General features: G+C 40.3%; 1 protein-coding gene across 2 annotated transcripts in view; it reads right to left on the bottom strand.

The window, feature by feature from the left end:
• VAV3 (vav guanine nucleotide exchange factor 3) overlaps positions 1-21,560 on the bottom strand; it is a 315,096-nt gene that overhangs the window by 158,000 nt on the left and 135,536 nt on the right. For both annotated transcript variants that reach the window (XM_080916200.1, XM_080916201.1), the window contains exons 3-9: positions 20,275-20,333; positions 18,132-18,197; positions 13,352-13,460; positions 11,363-11,455; positions 7,998-8,066; positions 5,862-5,965; positions 3,424-3,523 (exon numbers count right to left, since the gene is read on the bottom strand). In XM_080916200.1, coding sequence (XP_080772326.1) covers positions 3,424-3,523; positions 5,862-5,965; positions 7,998-8,066; positions 11,363-11,455; positions 13,352-13,460; positions 18,132-18,197; positions 20,275-20,333 — 600 coding nt within the window. The remainder of the gene's footprint in view (positions 1-3,423; positions 3,524-5,861; positions 5,966-7,997; positions 8,067-11,362; positions 11,456-13,351; positions 13,461-18,131; positions 18,198-20,274; positions 20,334-21,560) is intronic.

Genomic DNA, 21,560 nt, shown 5'->3' with positions numbered 1-21,560 from the left:
CATTGTTGCAAATAAACAAACACATAAAATGCATTTTTAAAAACGTTGACCTCTTTGCTTTTGATTGTAGCTGTGACTCTGAGGTAAATAATTTGAATTGGAAGTATTAACATATGAATCCTTCATTGTGTGACTTGGGCAAGTCACTGTTGACTAAGTCTATCTATGAAGAACTTTATTAACTAAGTAATTTGAAGTGGGAGACCCGTCTTTAGTCCTGACTTTTTGAGATGGTAAGGCCACCTTTAATCTAGGCCACCCTTTCTGGTAAAAGCCTATATGAAGAATATGGAAGAAGAAAGCTTTTTCTCTTTGCCTGATTGCTCTCTTACTGACTACTCCATCCCTTCACTGAAATTAGAGCCTACTTCTTCAGGATTTGAGCATATAGCAAAGACCAACTGAGACATACATCTCCACAGATGGCTGGATTCTTAGACTTTCCATTGGTAAACAGCCACTGGTGGACTAGCTGGACCATCATCTGTAAGCCATTTTAATATTCTCCTTTCTATACAGGTTTCTAGGTAGGTTCTAGAGAACTCTGACTAATAAAGATTTTAGTACCAGGAGTGTAGTATAGATTCATTCTATCAATTTGATTTCTCTAGAGAACCCTGACTGAAACATACTAAGTGTTACTTCAAAAGATGCCAAAATGTCAAGGAACATTGCTAGAGGGAAACCTCATGGGTTCAATATTCTCAAGCAATTGCATGTGTCAAACCAAAGGTTTCTTCAGTAAACAGAGTTACTTAAGATAATATCCAGGCCATGAATTTGTTCCATTTTCTGCTCTTAGCTTTTCTGACATGTTCAAAGGTATTATCAGCTGTGACATTAATGCCAGTCATTCTAATGACCATAAATGACATCATGAGTGTGTTTGACTACAGATATAGAGGAAAATAAGCTACAAAAAAACACACTGATGTCTTAATTACCTGGGTTCACCGGGAAGATAATTGTTTCAATAGAGTTTCTATATGGATGTGGATGAATATGTGTGTGGATGCCAGAAGACAATTGCAGCTCTTGTTTCTCAGGAACACACATCTTGTTTATTGGGTGTCTCGCTGGCCTGGTACTCAGCTAGTGGGCTATACCAACTGGCCAGCAAACCCCAGGGATATATGGGATCTTCCCACCTTCACCTCAGAGGTACGACCATAATTAAGTACCATCACATCCAGCTCTTTTAAGTCTGTTCTGGGTATTGAACTGAGGTCCTCACACTTGCACAGAAAGCTCTGTAATGACTATGCTATCTCCCCAGCCTGTAAGTTGGACTGATTTCTGCCATGCACAAATTGTAGAGCATTATGGAGCATGACTTTCAACTAGGAGGTCAGATCATCACTATAATGACTGGGTCTTTTCTCCCCATTGCATTTTAATCTCCTTGGGATCGGGGAATTCCAGAACTCTGCGGTTATTGGAATGTAGGCCACTCCCGCTCATTTAAAGTTACTGTGGGGAAAATCAGTTTGTTGACGTTCCAATTCCAGGGGATAAAAAACATTCTTGTCATCGGGTAAATTGCAGCTGGAGACTCTGTACATTTTTACCATTGAAAGTAAATAAGGGACATAGATAAATCTTCTGAAATAATCCACCTCACACTTGGCCTAAGCTCAATCCTATTCAAAAGGACTATCACTGAGTTTAAACTCAGACTCACCAGAAAGAATACCGTCTCTACTCAACGCCCTATCTTAACTCCAAAGCAGAAAAGACTATGCATATACTCACACACAAGAAAAATAACAACCAGAAAAAGAAAGGCAAAAATAAGCACCAAAGAAAGAAAATAAAAAGCACAGGAGTAGAGAGAGTAAGACAGTTTCCCTAACTTCCTGCAGGGTGCCCATGATACACTTTCTCATTAAATTCTCCCAAGTCAGCCCATGTTCAGAGGCGGGGCATCTGAGCCAGCGAGTGGCAGCATGCGGAGCTGCAGCCTCTCACTTGCAGACTTTTCAACTCAGCCTGAGGCCTCTGCTCTCCCAAGCCTGGCAGAAAATGGACAGACCGTACAGTCCTGGTGCGCATGTCCTCTGCGGAGCTCTGACACTGCTTCTGAGAGAAGAGTGACCATTCAACAGGGCCGAGAACCATAGAGCTCCGACAGACAACCTGCCGGCTCCTATCTCAAGCTACCGAGAGCCACAGTTTTATACCTTCATTTAAGGAGAGGAAAAAAGCCGCTTTAACTACTGTTCTGCTCTGAACTAATAACATGAACTGTAAAGTTTTATTTTATCATCTTATCTAATTTGAGTCAAGGTAGCCTAGACCTCTACAGTTACGAGGAGCGTTAACCCTTGGTGCTAATGATACTTTAAGGACATCATTTAGCGGTGACTAAACTGTCTCTAGATATAAGGTCACCATCATCAAGGGATACTATAAAATACTCGGTGCTCTGCTAGTGTGCAAGCCTCCTAAGCAATAATGTGTCTCTGTGGGGGACAGAAGTGATGGAATCATGCTGTACTAAAACAAGGAAGAGCTACGACTTGAAAGGCTTTTTCCACTTTTCCATTGCCTGACTTCAAGGAGGAACTTAACAAAGGAAAGGAGATAGGAGATACTGAAGAGGCAACAAAGCAAAAATATCCCTAAGATACTGATTCATTTATATACCCAGAATTTTTCAGTTCTTTAAATATCTAAATGCTTATGGATTAATACACATAAATTATGCCTTTAGGGGAGAGAAGGGCTTGAGACAGGGTCTTGAGATAGATAGAAGGGGGGGACATATCTGGGTGTGTTTGAGTGTATCTGTGTCTGGGTGTGGACCATGCTGACTTACAACCTTCCTGCCTAGGCCCTGTAAGTGCTGAGATTGTAGATGTGTCTCACCATTGTACTATATCTTTCTGTCTCTTCCAGTGACAGGATTGCTCCAACTTACTCAGAGAGCCTTCCTACACTCACATGGCATGGTGGCCTGTTTTTACATTTGTATCTGTCTGTCTGCACTTCTTTCTTAAGGACAATACCTATACATTGTATCATTGTATACATGTGCAAATGTCTGATGCTGTGCAAACACTTGACACACACACAAAGACAGAGACAGAGAATCCTGTCTATTCTCTACCTCTCACTACCTAGATGACCCAAGGTAAATTACCCATGATATCCCTGCGCTGTCTTTCCAAGGACAGAATGAAAGAGTTACTAAAATACAAACCACAGGAAAGAGGACCTAACAAGATAATGTGTATAAATCCACAGCCACAAAGTTTGGTCTGTTCCTGATACAATTACCACCATAGCTTTGACTAACATGGCTGTCTTTTGAAATATTTTTAAGACAGAAATGAGTTCTATTTGGCACACATGAGGAAATGTGCTGTTGCATTCTCGAGGTAATCTTTCAGCATGAAACAAATTATATAAATGAACAGGTACCTCTAACTTCAGTTTGACATCTTCTTTTGTCTTGGAGATGTAGTCTAGGTTAGAGATGGCTGACTCCACTCCACTGCAGTACTGTCCGTAAATAACCAATCTGAAAGGAAGAAGACAAACCTGTGAGGTTGAAGGAGTCAAGCAGAGTGAGAAAGAGGAAATGCTCAGTTCTTTAAAGTCATAATCTGGGCTATTAAAGCACTAGTAGGATTTTTAGGATTTATTTAATGTGTGTGTATGTGTGCATGAGTGTGTATTTGTATGTGTGTGTATTTGCATGTATGTGTGAGCACGTGTGTGTGTGCACGTGTGTGTACATGCATGAGTAAGTATTTGTATGTGTGTATATTTGTGTGTGTGCATGTGTATATGTGTGTGTATTTGTATGTGTGTCCACGTGTGTGTGCATGTATGCATTTGTATGTGCATGTGTATTTGTATTTGTATCTGTATGTGTCTGTGCCTGTATTTGTATGTGTACACATCTACATAGGTGCTGGGATCCCAGAACTAAACTTGCTGGTTGCTGTAATGTGGTTTGCTGGGATATGTACCTGGGTCCTCTGTGAAGGTAGCAAGCGTTCTCCATGCCTGAGCATTCTCTCCAGCCCCAAGGGTCTTCCTAACACACACTACATGCAGAGTGAGGGCCACTCACATTGACAGCAACAAAAAGACTATTTTGGTTGTAAATAGGCATAAGATTGATCTCATGTATGTTTTATGGAAGACAGACTTTACAATAGGGCTAAATGACTGCTAATGTTATTTGAAAAAAAAAATATATATATATAAATTTTTTAAATTAAAAATGCTTTAAGTTTTTATTGAAGATAAACTTTGTACTGTTTACTAATCCTCAGGACAGTTATATTTTCTACTACAATTCTGTTACACTCACCAGGACTCCATTCACTAATAAACCTTCTACTCCTTTCTGCATTTAATTAAGGAACATACATCATCTGAGAAGTCGGAAGAGAGGCCCGAGCCCCTTGGATGGAAGATAACTCACACTGCATGGAGTCTGAGCCTGCTCACCAAGAACATCTCTATACTGCAGATATTTCACAAAGAGACTATTAGCTTTGTTGTTCCTTTTATCTCTCCACTGGCTAAAAGTCCTAATAAACTGTTAATATTTATCTAACAGTTGACACAAAGTGATTCATTAGCCACTTCTTAGTGCTAGGAATTATGTTGCTTGATTTAAAATAAGAAAGCACTATATTGGAGATTAAAAAATAAATCCCATGTTAGAGGAAAGATAGATTGTTCTGTCTGTCGGTCTATCGATCTGTCTGTCTGTCTGTCTCCCTCTGTCTCTTCCTTTTCCTCTCCCTCCTTCTCTCTCTCTCTAGTTGTATTTGTTTTTATACTTTTGTGCATATCTATGTGTGTATATATGTATTTGTTTGTATGTATGTGTGTACATGTATATGTGCATTTGTGTGTATCTATATGTGTAAGTGTGCATGTATATGTGCATTTACATTGTGCTTGTATTATGTGTGTTTGTGTCTCTATTTGTGTGTATGTGTGCATTGGTGTCTGTGTCTGTGTTTGTATGTGTGCATTTGGGTGTGTTTGTGTGCGTCTCATAGTGGTCTGGAACTAAGCTTGCTGGTCAGTAAGCCTCAAGGATCTGCCTGTGTCTCTTTCCCACCCCCAACACCTAGTGTTTGGAATAAAAAATTTTATAAGGATTCTGAAGACTCATCACATTCACATGGTAAAAATTTTACCAAGTAATCTCCCAAGACCAAACCACTGTTGCCTTTGAGTATAAATCTTATGTTCCAAAGTCAAATATTTTAAAATGGTAGAGTATCATGTCTTCCTTCCCATTACTACAGAGAGGAAAGGGGAGACTCTGGGCCTCAATGTTAGTGAAGATTGCATCACTCATGAGGGAAAAGCCCAAAGAAAGGACCTCAGACTGTTGCTCTGCCATGCAAAACTCGAAATGCTATACTGAGTATGCATTTAAAACTTTTGTTTCGCATGTATAAGTATTTGTCTACATGTATATATGTGCACAATATATATATATATTAGGACTCTAGAAGACATAGATGACATTAGATCACCTGCAACTAAAGGTAAAGATAGTTGTAAGCTGCTGTGTGGGTACTAAAAATAAATTTCTACAAGAGCAGCCAGTACTCTGATCTCCTGGACATCTCTTCAGCCTATCATCATCATCATCATCATCATCATCATCATCATTATTATTACTATTATTACTATTATCATAATCATCATCATTAGCATATAAAGCTCAAATTACTTTTCTGAGGTGAACTATGCTATGTTCAAATCTTCTATCTGGAACTATTTTAATAAACAAAAGGAATACATATTTCTATTTTTAACATTAACATTTGCTCTAATTCCAAACCAATACTCATATATGTTTAAATGTCAAAAAAAATTACCTTTCCTTGTAGTTAATAAAAACTTGATACAAGTTCTGGTCATCTTTATTTACAATGGAATCATGAATCTCTTGCATTAAGCTCCGATGAACTTTTACAAGGTCCTTAGAAAAGAAAACATTGTGAAAGAAAAGTAGGAACTAAGATGAACAAAGATTGTTTTGTTGGACTGGCCGACCAAGAACTGGCACAAGTTGAGAGCCATCCCATGAGGAAGCACCAATCTCTGACATCATTAATGATACTCCATTATGCTTGCAGACAGGAGCCTAGCATGACTGTCCTCTGAGAGGCTCCAACAGTAGCCGATGGAAACAGATGCAGACACCCACATCCAACAGTGGACAGAACTTGGGAGTCTTATAAAAAAAAGTTGCAGAAAGGATTGAGAGCCCCAAAGGGGATATGAATTCTACAGGAAGACCAACAGAGTCAACTAACCTGGACCCTTGGGCCTCTCAGAGACTGAACCACCAATTAAAGAGCCATACACAGCTTCCACACACATATGTACCACATGTGCAGCTTGGTCTTCATGTGGGTCTCGCAACAACTGGAGCAGAGGCTATCTCTAGAGCTGCTGCCTATCTATGGATAATGTTACTCTAACTGGGCTGGGAGAGGATGCACCTAACCCTGCAGAGACGTGATGTGCTAGGGTGGTGGGACACTCAGGGGGGGTCCTCCACCCCCTCTCAAAGGAGAAGGGGAGGAGGGCATTGTGGGAGGGACTGTGTGGAGGGAGAACCAGGATGGGAGGACAGTGACTGGGATGTAAAGTGAATAAATAAATTAATTGATGGGAAAAAAGAAAAATAGGAATCAAAAGTCAAAAGCACACCCCATGAACATAGCTCCTATTGTGGCCAGGCTTGTCACTCCTTGAGAAAATGATAGAGGGGTTTGGGGGGAGGAAAAATCAGATAGAATGAAGTGAGACAGAAAGGAGGAAAATGTGGTCATGGGAAATAGCAATTTCAAACAGGACTAGAAATGTCCCTGCCCAGTGAAGACAGACACTATCCTACTTGCTATTATTGGTCAATTTATTCTTTGAATAAAATAAAACCCCACACAGCTGTTTAATCTTATAATCACTGCAAATTTTGTAAATAAAACTAATAAAGTACTCACTGTTTTATTGATGGACTAAAGTAATGAGCCGTGTCCTTGGGACACAGAGATACAGATCCTTCTGGGTCAATTAGCAGTATCCTAGTGCTAACAACTATCAGACCAAATGACACAAATATGCAGCACAGAAATTGTGTTAGACCGTTTACGGTAGCAAGTCAGAAGTCTGAATTTCATTTTTTATTCTGGCAAGTCATTTCCAGCAGCCAGGGAGTGTGTGTCACAGAGAGAGAATGAGGAAATTTGGACCAAGGTACTAAGTTTCTATTATTTCTTCCTATGTACTGTGGAGCACACAGAAACATGGCAGTAAACTCGTTCATTGTGGCCGAAATTTGAAGATGAATATGTCATTTATAGTATTTTGCTGGATTAATGCCATAAGAAGTAGGGGCTACCAAATAAGGCATACTATGGAGTTACTACAGTTACTAAAATGTACAGGTTTGGGGTTTTAGTGTTATGTCTCCAGTTGCTATTGTGAACATTGTCTTTCAGTTATAAAACAATAAGAAAGAAGAGGAGGAGGAGAGGGAGAATGAGGAAAGATAGGAAGAGGAGAAGGAGGAGAGATAATTGTGAATCCAAAATTTAAGGTGAGATTGGCACAACTGAGAGCTGTTGATCTCATTGCCAATGGGCAGAGGCCATGATAAAGAAATCGAGGGAGGTAAATGACATTCCAGGGGTTATACTAGGGAAGTGTGAGACAGACAGCCAGTAACATCTCAGTTACTTAATTGAGAGCACCGCTGCATAAAAACCAGGCATAGCTAATCCACAAATCTTACGCATCCATTTCTGCACATGTATTCTTAACTGACCTTTTAGAGAGACAATGTCAGGTTTTCAAAAGAGCAAGAAAGGATATGATAACTCGGGAAGCAAATAAATAAATAAAATCATAGAATACCCAAAGACAGTGGTAAAGTAAGGATTAGGAGCCCACTAAAAACGTAAAGACGTTCTAGAAACACACTTGACCATCACAACTTTACTTACAGGAATGTTGATAAATACTGAATCAAATTCCGCTGCTGTCAGAAATCTTTTCAATGGTGCCATGAAATACTACCGGGAGAGAAGAGAAAGGTCACTTTAGTTAAACATAATGTTGCTTAATCTATACAATGATTTTGTGGACCAGCACTGTTTATTAAAAAAGTTATTTACCAGCATTACAAACACAAGTAGTAGATATTATTTCTCTATATTAAAAACATTGCATTGGACATTATAAAGACATAAATAGGGGCTGAAGAGATGGCCAAAGTCCTTGCCACACAAGTATGACTAGCTGCATTCAGATCCCCAGAACCCATGAAAAAGCCGGGCAGGCATAACAGCCACCTGTAATCCCAGCCCTTGGAAATCGGAGTCATGGATTCTTGGAGCAAGAAGACAGCCATACTGAATGCAGTCAGTGATCTTAGGCTTCAGCAAGACACTCTGCTTAATAAAGGAAATAGAAACTAATAGAGGAAGACACTTAATGTCACATCAAGCCTCCACTCACAAGTATATACATGTGCACATACATGTGAACACAGGCATGTGCATGCATACCATATACATATATACATAAATATAAGCTGGAACGTTTAAACTATAAAACAAAATGCTTCTAAAAGTTAGAAAGGACACTGTTGACCAAGAAGATAAACAAGGGTAACATTGTAAAGATGTATTTGAGTACTTGTGTAGAGAATCCCTCCAGGTCTCCAACACAGACCCCTGAGGTATGTAATCTATTCACATACTTTTCACACCATTTCCATTCATTACTTGAGGCTATCGCATCGAGCCTGTACCTCCCTTTCATTGTAAGCAACTGCAGCATCTGTAGAGGTGACCCATCTTGGATCGTGGCCTGTTGGTGCCTTTATTTCTAATACTTGTGAGCTCAACTCTTAAGTCTCAGGATTTGTCTGGAGACATTGTCATCATCGACAGCTGTGCATGCTTCTCAGACTAGTTTCAAGCTTCCATCTCTCTGAACCCTACATCTAGCCCATGAAGTTCAATTTTTCAAGAAATTCTCTAGCCCTACTGTGTCCAGTTTACCAAGTCTCACACTCTTCATGAACTTGCTCCTCTCCCTACCCAGTCTACAGGCCATGAAACAATGTCAAAATATATCTATCTCTGTCTCTGTCTCTCTCGCTCTTCTTCTTCCATGATATTTTTCTAGAAAAACAAACCTCTGCCTATATCTAGCTTGCCATATATTTTATAAAACCATAGACTACAGTACTAATTTAATATTAAATAAGACCACAAGGCGTAATGGGCTCAGTAATACCACATGTCTATACTCTGTTCCTAATCAACTATTTCACTGTCCTGACCGAGCCTTCCATGTCTCCTCTTTTCCTATACATAAAACTTTTATCCAGTTCTGTTTTGAACCTCTGAATGTGGGAGTCACAGGGGTGGCCTCAAACCCTAAAATCATGCCTTTCCTGAAGTGACCTCATTTAGTACTACAGCCTAAGAGTTGCATACATATACAAATCAAACATTCCTCTCAATGCAAGACTCACATCTTTAATATCTGCCTCAATATATCCCAGTGGGAGAGAACACAAATTTAATATGCCCAATGAACTCATGGGTGCCTGCCCTCTGTCTTGCCGCTAGCCTCACCATTCATGGATTCTCACAGGCCAAATCCTAGTATCCTTTGCTACATCATCAAACTCTGCTGGGTCTAATTTGACCAAGTATTTCTGTAGTCTGACTTTGCTAGGTCTCCTTCAGTGCCACGACTTCCTGTCATCCTGACAATTATAATGTCCTACTTTTCTCGTTCCTTCCATTCTTGCTTTGGAAGAGCCCAAGTGCGGTGTTAAAGGCTTAAATACCTTTTCTTCACGTCTGCTCAAAGCTCTTGCTTTTGTCCCTATATGACCTGGTAGTCTACCAGTTTTCTGACCCCACTCTCAAGTCACTATACTTTCTGTCTACCACACTGGACCACTGCTGTTCCATGAAGTATAAACTGATGATGCCTCTGATCAGATTTTCATAACACACTCCCTCATCATAGAGCCTTTTTCCTAGAACTCTCGTCTCTAGACCATATACATGCATGGCTTGTGCCTTCGACTCTCTCAGCTGATGAGCTAAGCACCCACTCTTACACAGAGGTCTTTGGCTCTTAGTTTTACCTGGTATCTAACCCATGCCCATCATCCCCTCATCCTGACTTTTCTTCTGGTAACTCCACACTAAACTGGCACACTTATTTGCTTCCAGAGTAAACTTTGCTATAATGCAGAAAGTGCCAGAAGAACCACAGTTTTCCTGTCTTTGCTGCTAGATCATTAGTTCTTAAACTGGTGTCAAGGTAGCAATAAATAGTAGTACAGTGTGTAAATCTGCTTTGATATCTTTATTTTTCTTTGGGAGGTTTTTATAGAGACATGTAGACTTAAGTTATGTTACATGATTGGATAGGGAGAGGTAAGCAGGAAAAAAGGAGGAAATTGGGAGAGGAAGACAGAGAGAGAAAAGAGGGACGATCAAGAAGGACAAGCTGGGTCCAGGTGGACCTAATTGGTGATAGGTAGCTATGCATATTTTAAGGATTCTATAGGTCTTTTATCTTATCTGGAAGGGCAGTTTGTATCTTTGTCCGTTGGATGTAATCTTATTGTGTAGAGGGTTTGTGGATTGAGAATTGAATATATAAACCTGTATGGAAAGCTATCAAGCCTTAGAGTCATGTTTGTGTTGGGCAATTGGGTAAAGAAACATGCTGGGCAGAAGCACCTGGGCAGGCAGAGGGGAGCCAATAAAGAGATAAGACAGATTCAATTAAATATTTACTACAACAGAGACATAATTCATGTTTCTCACAACTCAACTGCTTGCAAGCCAGTGGTTCTCAGACATTCAGAGCTGTGCAGTAATCACAATCAGTTTTCAAACTATTTATCACTTCTGCAGACATTAGTGGTCATTCACTATTTCTCCTCCCAGCCAACCTACTCTCCATAAACATACCTCTCTTCCCTAAATTCCTGGCACTTGCTTTTCTGTGTGTAGTCTGCCTATACATTTGCTATTCTGGGTATAAATTTTTAAATATTCTTTCTCTCTAAATATAAGCATATATGTGTTAACTACTATTTTTATCCCTACCACCAAAGGTGTTACTAATCCCCAATTCTACTTGTTACTTGTATGATTTCATTGTTTTTAGATTATACCTGTGAGTTCATGTGGTATTTGAGGAGCCTGTGTGAGCTTATCATTAGTGAAAATCTTAGACTATACATTAACATGTACACACTGTAAAAGGAATTTGTCTCGCACATAGATTATACAAGGCAATCTTGGAGCTTTGATACCTGATGACTTACTTTTTCTATTGACTCCAATGTTTCTGTGTATTTTTCTTCTGTCTGCCTAATTTCTGCTAGGCAACAACTCCGTATGTCATTTTCTTGTGATTTCTGCAGATAGAAAGGCAAAATTAAAACTATTTCATTGAGTTCACAGAACAATTTGTCTAGGAAAAGATAAAACTCTGACTCCCTTACACTTTCTATCCTAACAAAGCAACTAAAGACACGCTTAGCTGCATTTGTGAGATATTTTGTTGGAGCTTTCTCTCTTCAACACTGTACATGAAAAGGTTTTAAGTGATTTAAATACGCTTCTGAAACAGATATTCTACTTAAATAAATGCACCTCTTTTATTCAAATGTTAATGAATCGAATAACAAATAGTCTAAGCATTTTTTTTACAGACAGCAGATTTCATATGAACCAGAGAAATTACTATAAAATATTAACAGCTCAGTGGTAGGGTACAGGCCTAACATATCAGGCCAGGATATGAATCATTAATAACAGTGCATGCACGGGCACACACACACACACACACACACGCACACACACACGCACACACGCACACACACACGCACACACGCACACACACACACATGTGTAAAAATCCATCAGATATTATTTTCACACACTAGCATAATACTTGGTTCTTTCATTGAGTATTAAAATAAGGCATGATGTTGAGGTCAGGGAATCACAGACAAAACAGAATTCAGTTCCAAAATGATTTTGCTATTAGATTCATAGCTGTAAATAAGTTACCAAGTTTCCCTGTGACTTGGTTTTCACTTCTGTAAAAATAGAATTACAGCACTAAGCCTAAGAAGTACCACATGACAAAAGCCATGTGGCAGAGTACTCTACTTCCTGACAAGGAATTTTAATTATTACTGTTGTTAATTATAGCATAATTATAGCAACCACCTAGAATTATGAAGTGGGGAAGAGTGTCCTCGGGTGGGAGGAGACCCTGGAGATCTGCTGTCATCAGAACATGTGGTTACTATGGCACTGCAGGAGAGATGTACCTGAAAGCATCATTAGGTACCACCAGGGAAGCTTACCTCTCATATATCAAGTTAAACCCACAGTGATTATCTTTCCTCAACATAGGCCGAGTGAGCTCCCCAGCCCTTTATTACTAAAAGCTAGAACACAGAAAGCTGTGTTGACCCATGAAATCCATGAAGAAGCTAAGTCACTACCCAGCTCATAAAGAAATCTCTGGGACAAGAGAATATGCTGATAACTGCCTATGTGACTGACTTCTTAGGCTTTCAAGTTTCAGATGAGAAGACTGTCTAAAGCAACTCTTTCTGCATGGTCTAAAAAGAGGACATACTCGATGGGGTGGCGCTTAGCATTAGTGTGTGGGCTAGGCCATATTCAGTTGATGCTGGGATGCCTGCTCCTTTCTCAGGGGAAACAGAGGAGTGAGTGGTGGGTCTGGGTGAGAATGAAAGTCAGGAGGCGGCGGCAGTAGGACTGGGGGGAGGGGAAACTGCAGTCAGGAATGTAATATATGAGAGAAAAATAACAAAGGAAACGAAGAGAAGGGGAGAGTCGCTTGTATCAAGAGTTAGTGAGTGAAAAACAAACCAGCCACTGACATTATATATTACATGGAAAACGAAAAATCCGTTTGCTTTGGAAAAGATGTGCTTTGACAACTGTAATTACAATTCCAATCTCAGGATTTGCTGACATTGCATCCTATTTCCATCCTGCCATTATTCAGCACTGGCCTTGAAGACTCAGTTTCCTCACTAATGAAAGTAATGATTAGATCATAAAGTCCTATAAACTGGAAAACAGACAAACAAACAAAGACAATAATGCATGCTTGCATCTACAAATAAGTTACATAAGTCATAAGCAACAAGGACTTTTTATTAAGTATGCCAACAGAATAATAATTAAATTAATTAGTCTTCTAACTAATTGCCTTCCTAATAAGCCATTCAGGGTTACTTCAAAAACAAAACAAGTAAATGCCCTACAGGTTGCTGAGCTTCCTCCGCCTTCATCAAGTCTTCATAGACTTCTCCACCTTCATCCTCTCCGTACACACAGTCGTAGAGGTCTTCTTCATTCTCCACACGGGTCTCACTGAAACAAGGAATGTGGTGTAAAGGTTCTGCTCGGTCACACAGTGGGTGCTTACAGCTTCCCGTGCACAAGAGACTGAAATCCTCCCACTGACTTCACCAGACAACTCAGAGAAGAAGAAACTGGAATTAGTATTGACTGTCCAGAGGTTCCCATGACAACTCTGCTCCTTCACATTATCTCAGTGACAAACAGCAGAATCCAGCAACTGGGACAATGCTAATTATACCTAAGTGGCCATTCACTTCCATAGATCTATATTAGTGATTATCTTGCAGCTAGCCATGGCTCTCTTGCAGCTAGTCCTGGCTCTAATTTTCATGTCATATGGATATGGTTTAGTATTTGAGCTATCAAAAAAGATGATAAATTTGGAAGGCCAGAAGGTTACCAGATTTGTCAAAGGCAGAATGTAGTCTAAAGCAGAGTCTAAAGCAGAGCCTCATCTAAAAAGCAAGGTTGTTTTCCACTGAGTATGTTGACAACCCCCTCACTCTGCCTCCTGACTGCAGTCTTCATGGGCTCAATTTCATTATGCTGTTAAGTGTGGGGAGGACAGAGTTAAGGAATAGTTGATGTAGTAGAAAGCTGTTTGATATCAACTTCAGCTGCTGCAAAGTTATCATAACCAATTAAGTTATTTTCAAACCATGCTTCTAGAAGCCCATTTAGAAGATACATATACATCTTTCTATAAACAAACTGTCTTTATCTGTGCTGTTTGTATTTTACTTTTAAAGGGAGGGACAGACACATAAATATTTAAAATATATCTTAAAGTCAGTAAGTACTGCATAGTGGTTTCTTGAAAACAGTAGTTCTTTTCAAACCTTCATGAGCTCTTGGACCCACAGCTGACTGGGGCACTGTCCCCAAGCCTGTCCTGTATAACCATCACTGTAGTCAATCATGGTGCTCTCTCTATTTCATGACAGCCACACTCTTTAGTCTTTCCTCCTAGTCCAAAACATCTATAAATGTTTTCTACTAACACAACCAAAAGAGTGGCCTTAACCAATCCAGAGATATTGCAGTGAAACAGTAATCTCTCTGAGAAAGAAGAAATTCAGCCCTTTAGTATGGCAGCCCTGAGCACCCTCCTCAGCCTGTACTTGGTAAATGTTATAAATCACCACCAACAAAGTAAGAACACTATGACTGTGTCACTCTACAACTTGGAACATTTTTCAAAGCTGGTACAATCACAGGCTGTTTGTGTTGTCATGAAAGATTATTTGGAGGCATTTGACAGAAGTGAACTGTCAAAACCCAGAGAAAAGGAAGGTTCTGAAGCTTGAGAGAGCTATGCTCTGAGAAAAATTCACTTCAGAAATACTTGTCCACCCACCTACCCATCTGCTCATCCATCCAGCAGGTATTTTTTTAAAAAACTGACTGAATTTTCCACTCTATAAGATTCAAGACATTATGGATCAAAAACTCTCCCATTGAGGATCTGGACCAATGTGTAAAGTCAAATAAAGTGACAGACTGAGTTTGAATCCCCAGAATCTACAGGAAGCTTAGCATGTGAACACATCTGTGATCCTGGAAGTCTGTGGGCTGGCTAGATACAGTGTTGTGTGTAGTCTCAAATAATGTAGGAGGCAAGCTTGCTATCTAACCTCCAAACTCACATGGGACCCATGCACCACACTCACACATGAATGCACATATACAACATGCACATACACCCTACACAACACACACACACACACACACACACACACACACAGAGTTTGGCTTGTATGGAGGACAGCTTATAAACACATAATGCTATATATGTAACAAGCTAAATGAATGAGCTAAAGGATCAGGGAAGAGTGAAAATAACTAAAGAAAGTGAGTGAAGGCTTCAAAGAGGAGCCATGGCTGAGCTGGACTAAGAATATGTAGGCTTTGTCAGTAAACTTCTGCTGTAAAAATATGGTTTTCCTATCCTAATGGAGCTTCAGGTCCAACCAGCATAGCACACCCACATCACATTAGAGAAAGACAGTGTTCCTGAAAGAGCACTAACATAAAGGTTGGCATCCCAAGAGCCTGGGGATGCTGTGCTTGACAATCCATCAGGACAGAATTCTGGACCACTGGAGGGAAGAGCTGAAACAAAACTGTAAAGAGCACTACACTTGGTGAACTCAACCTTAGCTGGGGTATCTAAGAGCCAACAGGGGCTTTACAGAGGGGGAAGGTGGGAAGACTGCAGACAGAGGGAACCAGAGGCTGAGAGCTACATCAAGAGTAAAGGTTATGAGGGGGAGCCAGGAAAAGTCAGGATCGTGACATCAGACACAGAGACCCTCTGGAACTAGGGAGAGAGAAGAAATAATGAAATATGCCTTTCAACATTGAGATAAACATCAATGGGTCAAACCATTTTGGCTGCTCTGTGATTTCCATGGCAGAGCATTTGGTGGACTCCGGATAGGAAACAGTGGGACAGTTAGGTTGGTCTGAGCACTTTGTTCCACTCTGTCTTGAGAGAGGGTTGAGAATGGAGTCTCTCTATGGAGTCCTGATTGTCCTGCGTCTGGGCATTTTGTGTGACCCATCAAAGAGTAGGGAAGTCAGCTGAAATCAGAACAGAGCTAACAAAAATAATCAAACTTCGGAAGAGGCTGGCTCCAGGCTCTGGCCAGAAGCCAAATGGACTGTGACATCTGTCCCCTGACACTTTGGATGGAATGCCCCCTCCTACCTGACACCTAACATTCCCTTAAACCAAATCTCACTGCACACTACTAAGCAGAAAAAGATCGGCAAAGACTATATAAAAAAGTAATGGGTATTAGTGACCACACTTGAAAGAAGCATCATCACAGCTCTATACAGATTATGTTCTTCTAGGGATCTGATTACAAGACCAGTAACCTTATAATTATTTTCTAAAAGACCATTTCTAAGTTAATCAGATAACCAGCACCCATCTTATTTAATGACAGTGAGTTCTTTGAAGTTTGGAATCAGTAAGAAACTATCCTCACAGGATATTTAAAATATATGACTTCAAAGCCACTCCAAATACCACATAAAATAAAAAAAAAGCTACTGGCTGCCCATTGTTATGGCTGGTAGCATCCGGAACACCAAACCAACACACATCTGGTCCCAGGACAGTGATTAGGACCAGATCCTAATTCCAGGGTCTGAAACATCTGGATTCAAAGACAACTCTGTGTGATGTTATCTCTAACAAGTTAGTTTTGTGTACAAATTTGGGGGTTTTTTCCATATAGATTATAGCAGTGGGAACTTAACACATGAGATGATGCCCAGAACATGTTAGCACACAAATGAACACACAGCACACTCTCACTATTGAATGATTAGATAGCCCAACCCTAACACACAGTGTCTGGCAAAGATGAGATGTCTAATGTCCTTTTGGCTTATTTATGTACATCAGATACAGTGTAGTCACTTCTTATTTTTCTCCTTTTGTCATGTATAGGTGTGTGGAATAAAATTTGCATATGTGGGCATATGCGTGCAGGTGAATAAATGCAAGATTATGTCTAGGCCTGAAGTTGATGTCTGGGGTTTCCTTTGACTGCTCCTCTACTTTCTTCATTGAGGCAGAACCACTCAATCAAATCCACAGCTCAGCCATCTGCTTAGTCTCATTATCCAGTTTGCTGTAGAGGAATCTTCTGTTTCTGCCTTTCAAGGTTAGAATTGCAGGCAAGCTGTTATGCCTAACCACTACTACCTCAAAGGGGTTCTGGGAATCCAAACTCAGATCCTTTCACTTGCCCAGCTGCATGAACCACTGAGCCACCTCTCCAGCTCACCACAGTTTAAAGCTCTAAGAATGCAGACACACAAGAAGTTTCTGTGTCGCTGACTTGGAATGAAGACACAGGAAGTACGTGTAGGGAGCCAATATTGTCTTAGCCAGAAATAAGGACTAAAAACAGAGCATAAGGTAAGGGAGTGGTGGCTATTTTCCCCAGGAAAGGTCTCTCTGTGAAGGGGCACCTAAGAGAGACTGGTGAGGCACCAGTAATCCAAGCGAATAAAACAGCAGTGCTGGGCTGTGGATGCTCACAGATTCCAGGAATTGCCCTTGGAGCATAATCCATCTCTTATAATTCTGTGCAAACACGCATGATCTATATCATAAGGTCTTTGAGGAGAGAGGATCATGCCTTATATCTATTCATAAGCTGCAAAAGCCACTCAATCAGCAGAAAATAATCAGCTGCAAGACCTTCTGCCTCTCCTGACTATTAAGTAATAAAGCCTGCAGGATCCTCTGCTCAGGATTAGCTCCATCTACCGACATTTCCGTGAATAACTCCAGCCACATCCATCCTTCCTGGTGCTGACTGAAATGCACACACTTCTGTCCTAAAACTCCAGTAAACTTTATTTCCTTTTTTATTATTCCCTAATTGTGTGATTCCAGCTTTATCTGTGTCTGTATTGTGCCTTTAAGAAGCTTCAAGGTCTTACTTCTCTGCAGTAAGTTTCTCTTCATGGGAACGCAGAGCAAGAACTAAAAGCCAGTTTGAAGCATATTTCTTGGGAAACTTTGTATCATCATTTTAAGGGTAGATAATTCTCGGAGTGCCTCACTTTCACACAGCAGAGAGCTTGTTATAGTTCACATCTATGCTGCGTCCAAATCGTGCAGTGGCTTAATTGTACTAAACATGCCCCACGTACTCTATTAAGTCAGGAAGGCCTTTGTAGATGTCTTCATCGTTTATACTTTCTTCTGTGGGGAATGGCCTAGGAAGGAAGGAGAAACACGGGGGAGTGAGCATTCAGAATGAACATTTACCTCTAATTAAAGAGCAAAATTCACTGCCCCTCAAACCAGTCATCACATTTCATGGTTTCCAGGGTTTCCCCAGAAGGGCTTGCCCAGCAGCTGTGCCTGGGGTTCCCCTGGAGAGACTGTCACACCTGCTACCCTAAATCAGCTCCAGCATTAGAGTGAGTCCCTGCAGATGTGCTAATGTGATTACCTGGCTCTCTGCCTGCCACATACCTGCAGGTCATCCTTTGTCACCGACCCAAAGCCGGTCAGGGAGTGAGCAGCCTTGGCCATGCCCCTGCCTTCAGCACCCTCACTCCGGATGTAAGGGCTGATCTAACAAAGACTGACAGTAAATTGTCTTTCAGAGCTCTGATCACCGAGGATGAAGATGATTAGAAGACAAAGGCATCATACATATGACTTTGACCCTGGCAGATTTCCCTAATCAGATATCAGAGTATTTAAGTTGTTTTTGGTTTGTTTTGGGTTTTTCTCCGGGTTTTGGAGAAATAGACATTGCAGACTCTAAAGACACTAGAGAGTTTTTTTGGTCCCGTGTTAAAAACAATCACATTCTAATTTTTTTCACTCCTAACATCTGGCATCTTTGTCTGGCTCCATCACATGTTTCCTTATGACCAAAATAATGCTTTAAAAGTCCACCTGCGAAAGTTACCATAGCAATTATACTGTAACAGCAAATGCTCCACTCTCTGAAATTAAGGATGTTACTCTTAGTTTTATAAAAAGGATCCATCAAAATAATACCAAAGAGTTTCACTGAAAGTCAGACTTTTTGTTACATTTTATTATTTAAAACTATTTTAACTTTAAATATATTATAAATTAATTTAATACTTGAGATAGCACAGGAACCTACATTTTTTTCAAATAAATAAATATGTGTAACCAATCTTTCAGGACTGTTCTTTTGTACCATAGGCACATTTTATTGGGCTTTTGTAAATTCAAACGCAGTACTATAAATGTGACAAGAAAATTCTTAAAGGAAAAGAGACTTGGGTCGGGCATGCTTTCAGAATCAAAAGCACATACAAAGCAGGCCATTCCTGTTTCCACATCCACTCCTTACACATAATGACACACAAATATGCAGACAGGGACGGCCTCTCCCTACTGGAGAGCAGTTAGAAGGAATAGAGTAAGCCAGATGAAAGCCTATTTCAATAGAAAACTGATCAAATCGTAGCCCATTTCTGAGAAAGGGTCCTCAGGATGTCCTCCCTGAGACCACGGTGGCTGTACCCAGAAATCCTTTGAGACACACTCAGATTCCCACCCTCAGAACATGATTCGACCTGGGCACACAAGCATGAAGTCAAAAGGCGTTGCTAGAGGCTGACAAAGCCCTGACTGTCATGGATGGAGACCAGAATGCAAAGCCTTGCTCTGGAAATCAGGTATGAACTAACACTTCTATATCCAGGCGGCCTGGCTACATCACCTCTGTTTCCTGTTTCTTATATTCTTTACAGAATCTAAGACAGACAAAGCTAGAACAACAAACACATCTCTGCCCCCGTGCTTACCACCTGTCCTATGCTCCACTGCATAGAGATGACACAGATAAACAACCTACTCCTGAGTCTTCCTGTCTTCCCCAACCTTCAGCACATCGTTGGGTATCTGCCATTTACTGTCTGGCCGATTGTTCCTCAAACTCATAAAAGTTTTGAGTTATTGTTATGGTCTCTTCTACAGGAACCAAATACATTATACTTTTAAATATTTATGTACTAAAACATTTGCATTTGTATTAATGAATTATACATATAGAAATGCTGAGGAACTTTTTTTTTTTACAGAGCCATAACCAGTGACGGTCACCAGTAAACTGAGAACAATGTTCAGCCGCCATGTCTCATTCAATTCTATGAATAAAAGTTCTTAACTGCTCAAAAAATCTTGAATGTGTATGTGACATTTAACATACCAAGAATGAAGAGCTTTGCAAACAATAACCATTCAGGAAATAACATTGCACTGAGCTACAGGGCAGACAGGAAGCACAAAGCATGGATGTACCTGATTCCTGTGGCCAATGCTATTGGTGTTCGGGATAACCGAGATAAAGTTTCTATCACCTGAAGGAAAAAGAAGAAAACGTTCATTGAGAATGTACTTAATAAGGCTGGACACTTTTCCCATTCAATATAAACAATGATGAAAATATATAAGTTTATAGACTCAAAAGGTGTAAAACGGGCAGGAGTCACGACTGGGAAGCTTAAAAGCTTGGATAATACCTGTTGCATTCTTTTTCTTTTAGTTTCATGACTTAAGTCAAATGACCAGTAAGTGTGAGGGACAGTCCCCTTCCAATAGATCAGGGAGTTAAATACACTGACCCCAAACATCTAGTGCCTTATACTGGAATATCTTAAAAATCAAATAAATCTGTATTTCTCAATGTAGTAGTACCCACTAGATACGTGAGGCTATTTGGGCTAAAATATTTTTTTTTTAAATCATACATTTTATTTCCACGGTTGACCTGGCCTGATTCTAAGCTCTCAGTCATCACGTCCCTGTTACATTTCTCACCACACAGACACCCCATACCTCCACAGCTCAGCAGGCATCACTGAGCAGCAAAATGATTGAGGGTTCCAGCTCCTGAGCCTCGTCACACACAATCAAAACCGGGTTTCACATTCATTAGCCAGTTAATTCTAAGCAACAGCCTAAACTCACTAGTTTTGGCTTCTTCCTCTAGATAGGTCTTTGAAGAATAACCAATGATCATTAGACCGTTGTAGGGATTAAATAACACAGTACATGTAAAATGGCTCGAAGAGAGCAGTTCTTTATAATCACCAACTTTAAAGAAATTGCTTAATGGGTTCAGGTTCATTATGTCCCAAGCCCAAGTGGGCCCCTGCTGACAGTTTTAGCATCTACACGTAGCAATTTTACGTCTCTTCAATCATTTGACCGAGACTCAATGAGTAAACCAGCTAGATCTAGAATGCATTTTCTCATTACCTGCATTTTTATGATAAACAAGATGGCTCAAACTCTCAAAAATAAACATAACAAAAGAGGTTCTGCTATGTGATTCTTTTTTAATAAGAAAGGCAGTGGGAGAAGACGCATCTGTCTGGATAGAACCTAGTAGCCATCTAAAAAGTCTCAGCTCCTGGACCAAAATGTGAGCAAAGGTCTCCATTCCTCAAAGGAACCTCTACAGGGTACCAGACCCATGGATGGGGTCTCAAAACTCCTGGCTCAGGAGTGAGCCTATTGGGAGCCTTGTTCACTCAGGTGAACTTACCTCCATCAAACATAAATAAGAATAGCTAATTAAATGC

Source organism: Micromys minutus (assembly GCF_963924665.1).
Source record: "Micromys minutus genome assembly, chromosome: 4".
Taxonomy (NCBI): Eukaryota; Metazoa; Chordata; class Mammalia; order Rodentia; family Muridae; genus Micromys; species Micromys minutus.
Note: the sequence above shows the minus strand (reverse complement) of the source record. Positions and strands in the feature narration are given on the sequence as shown.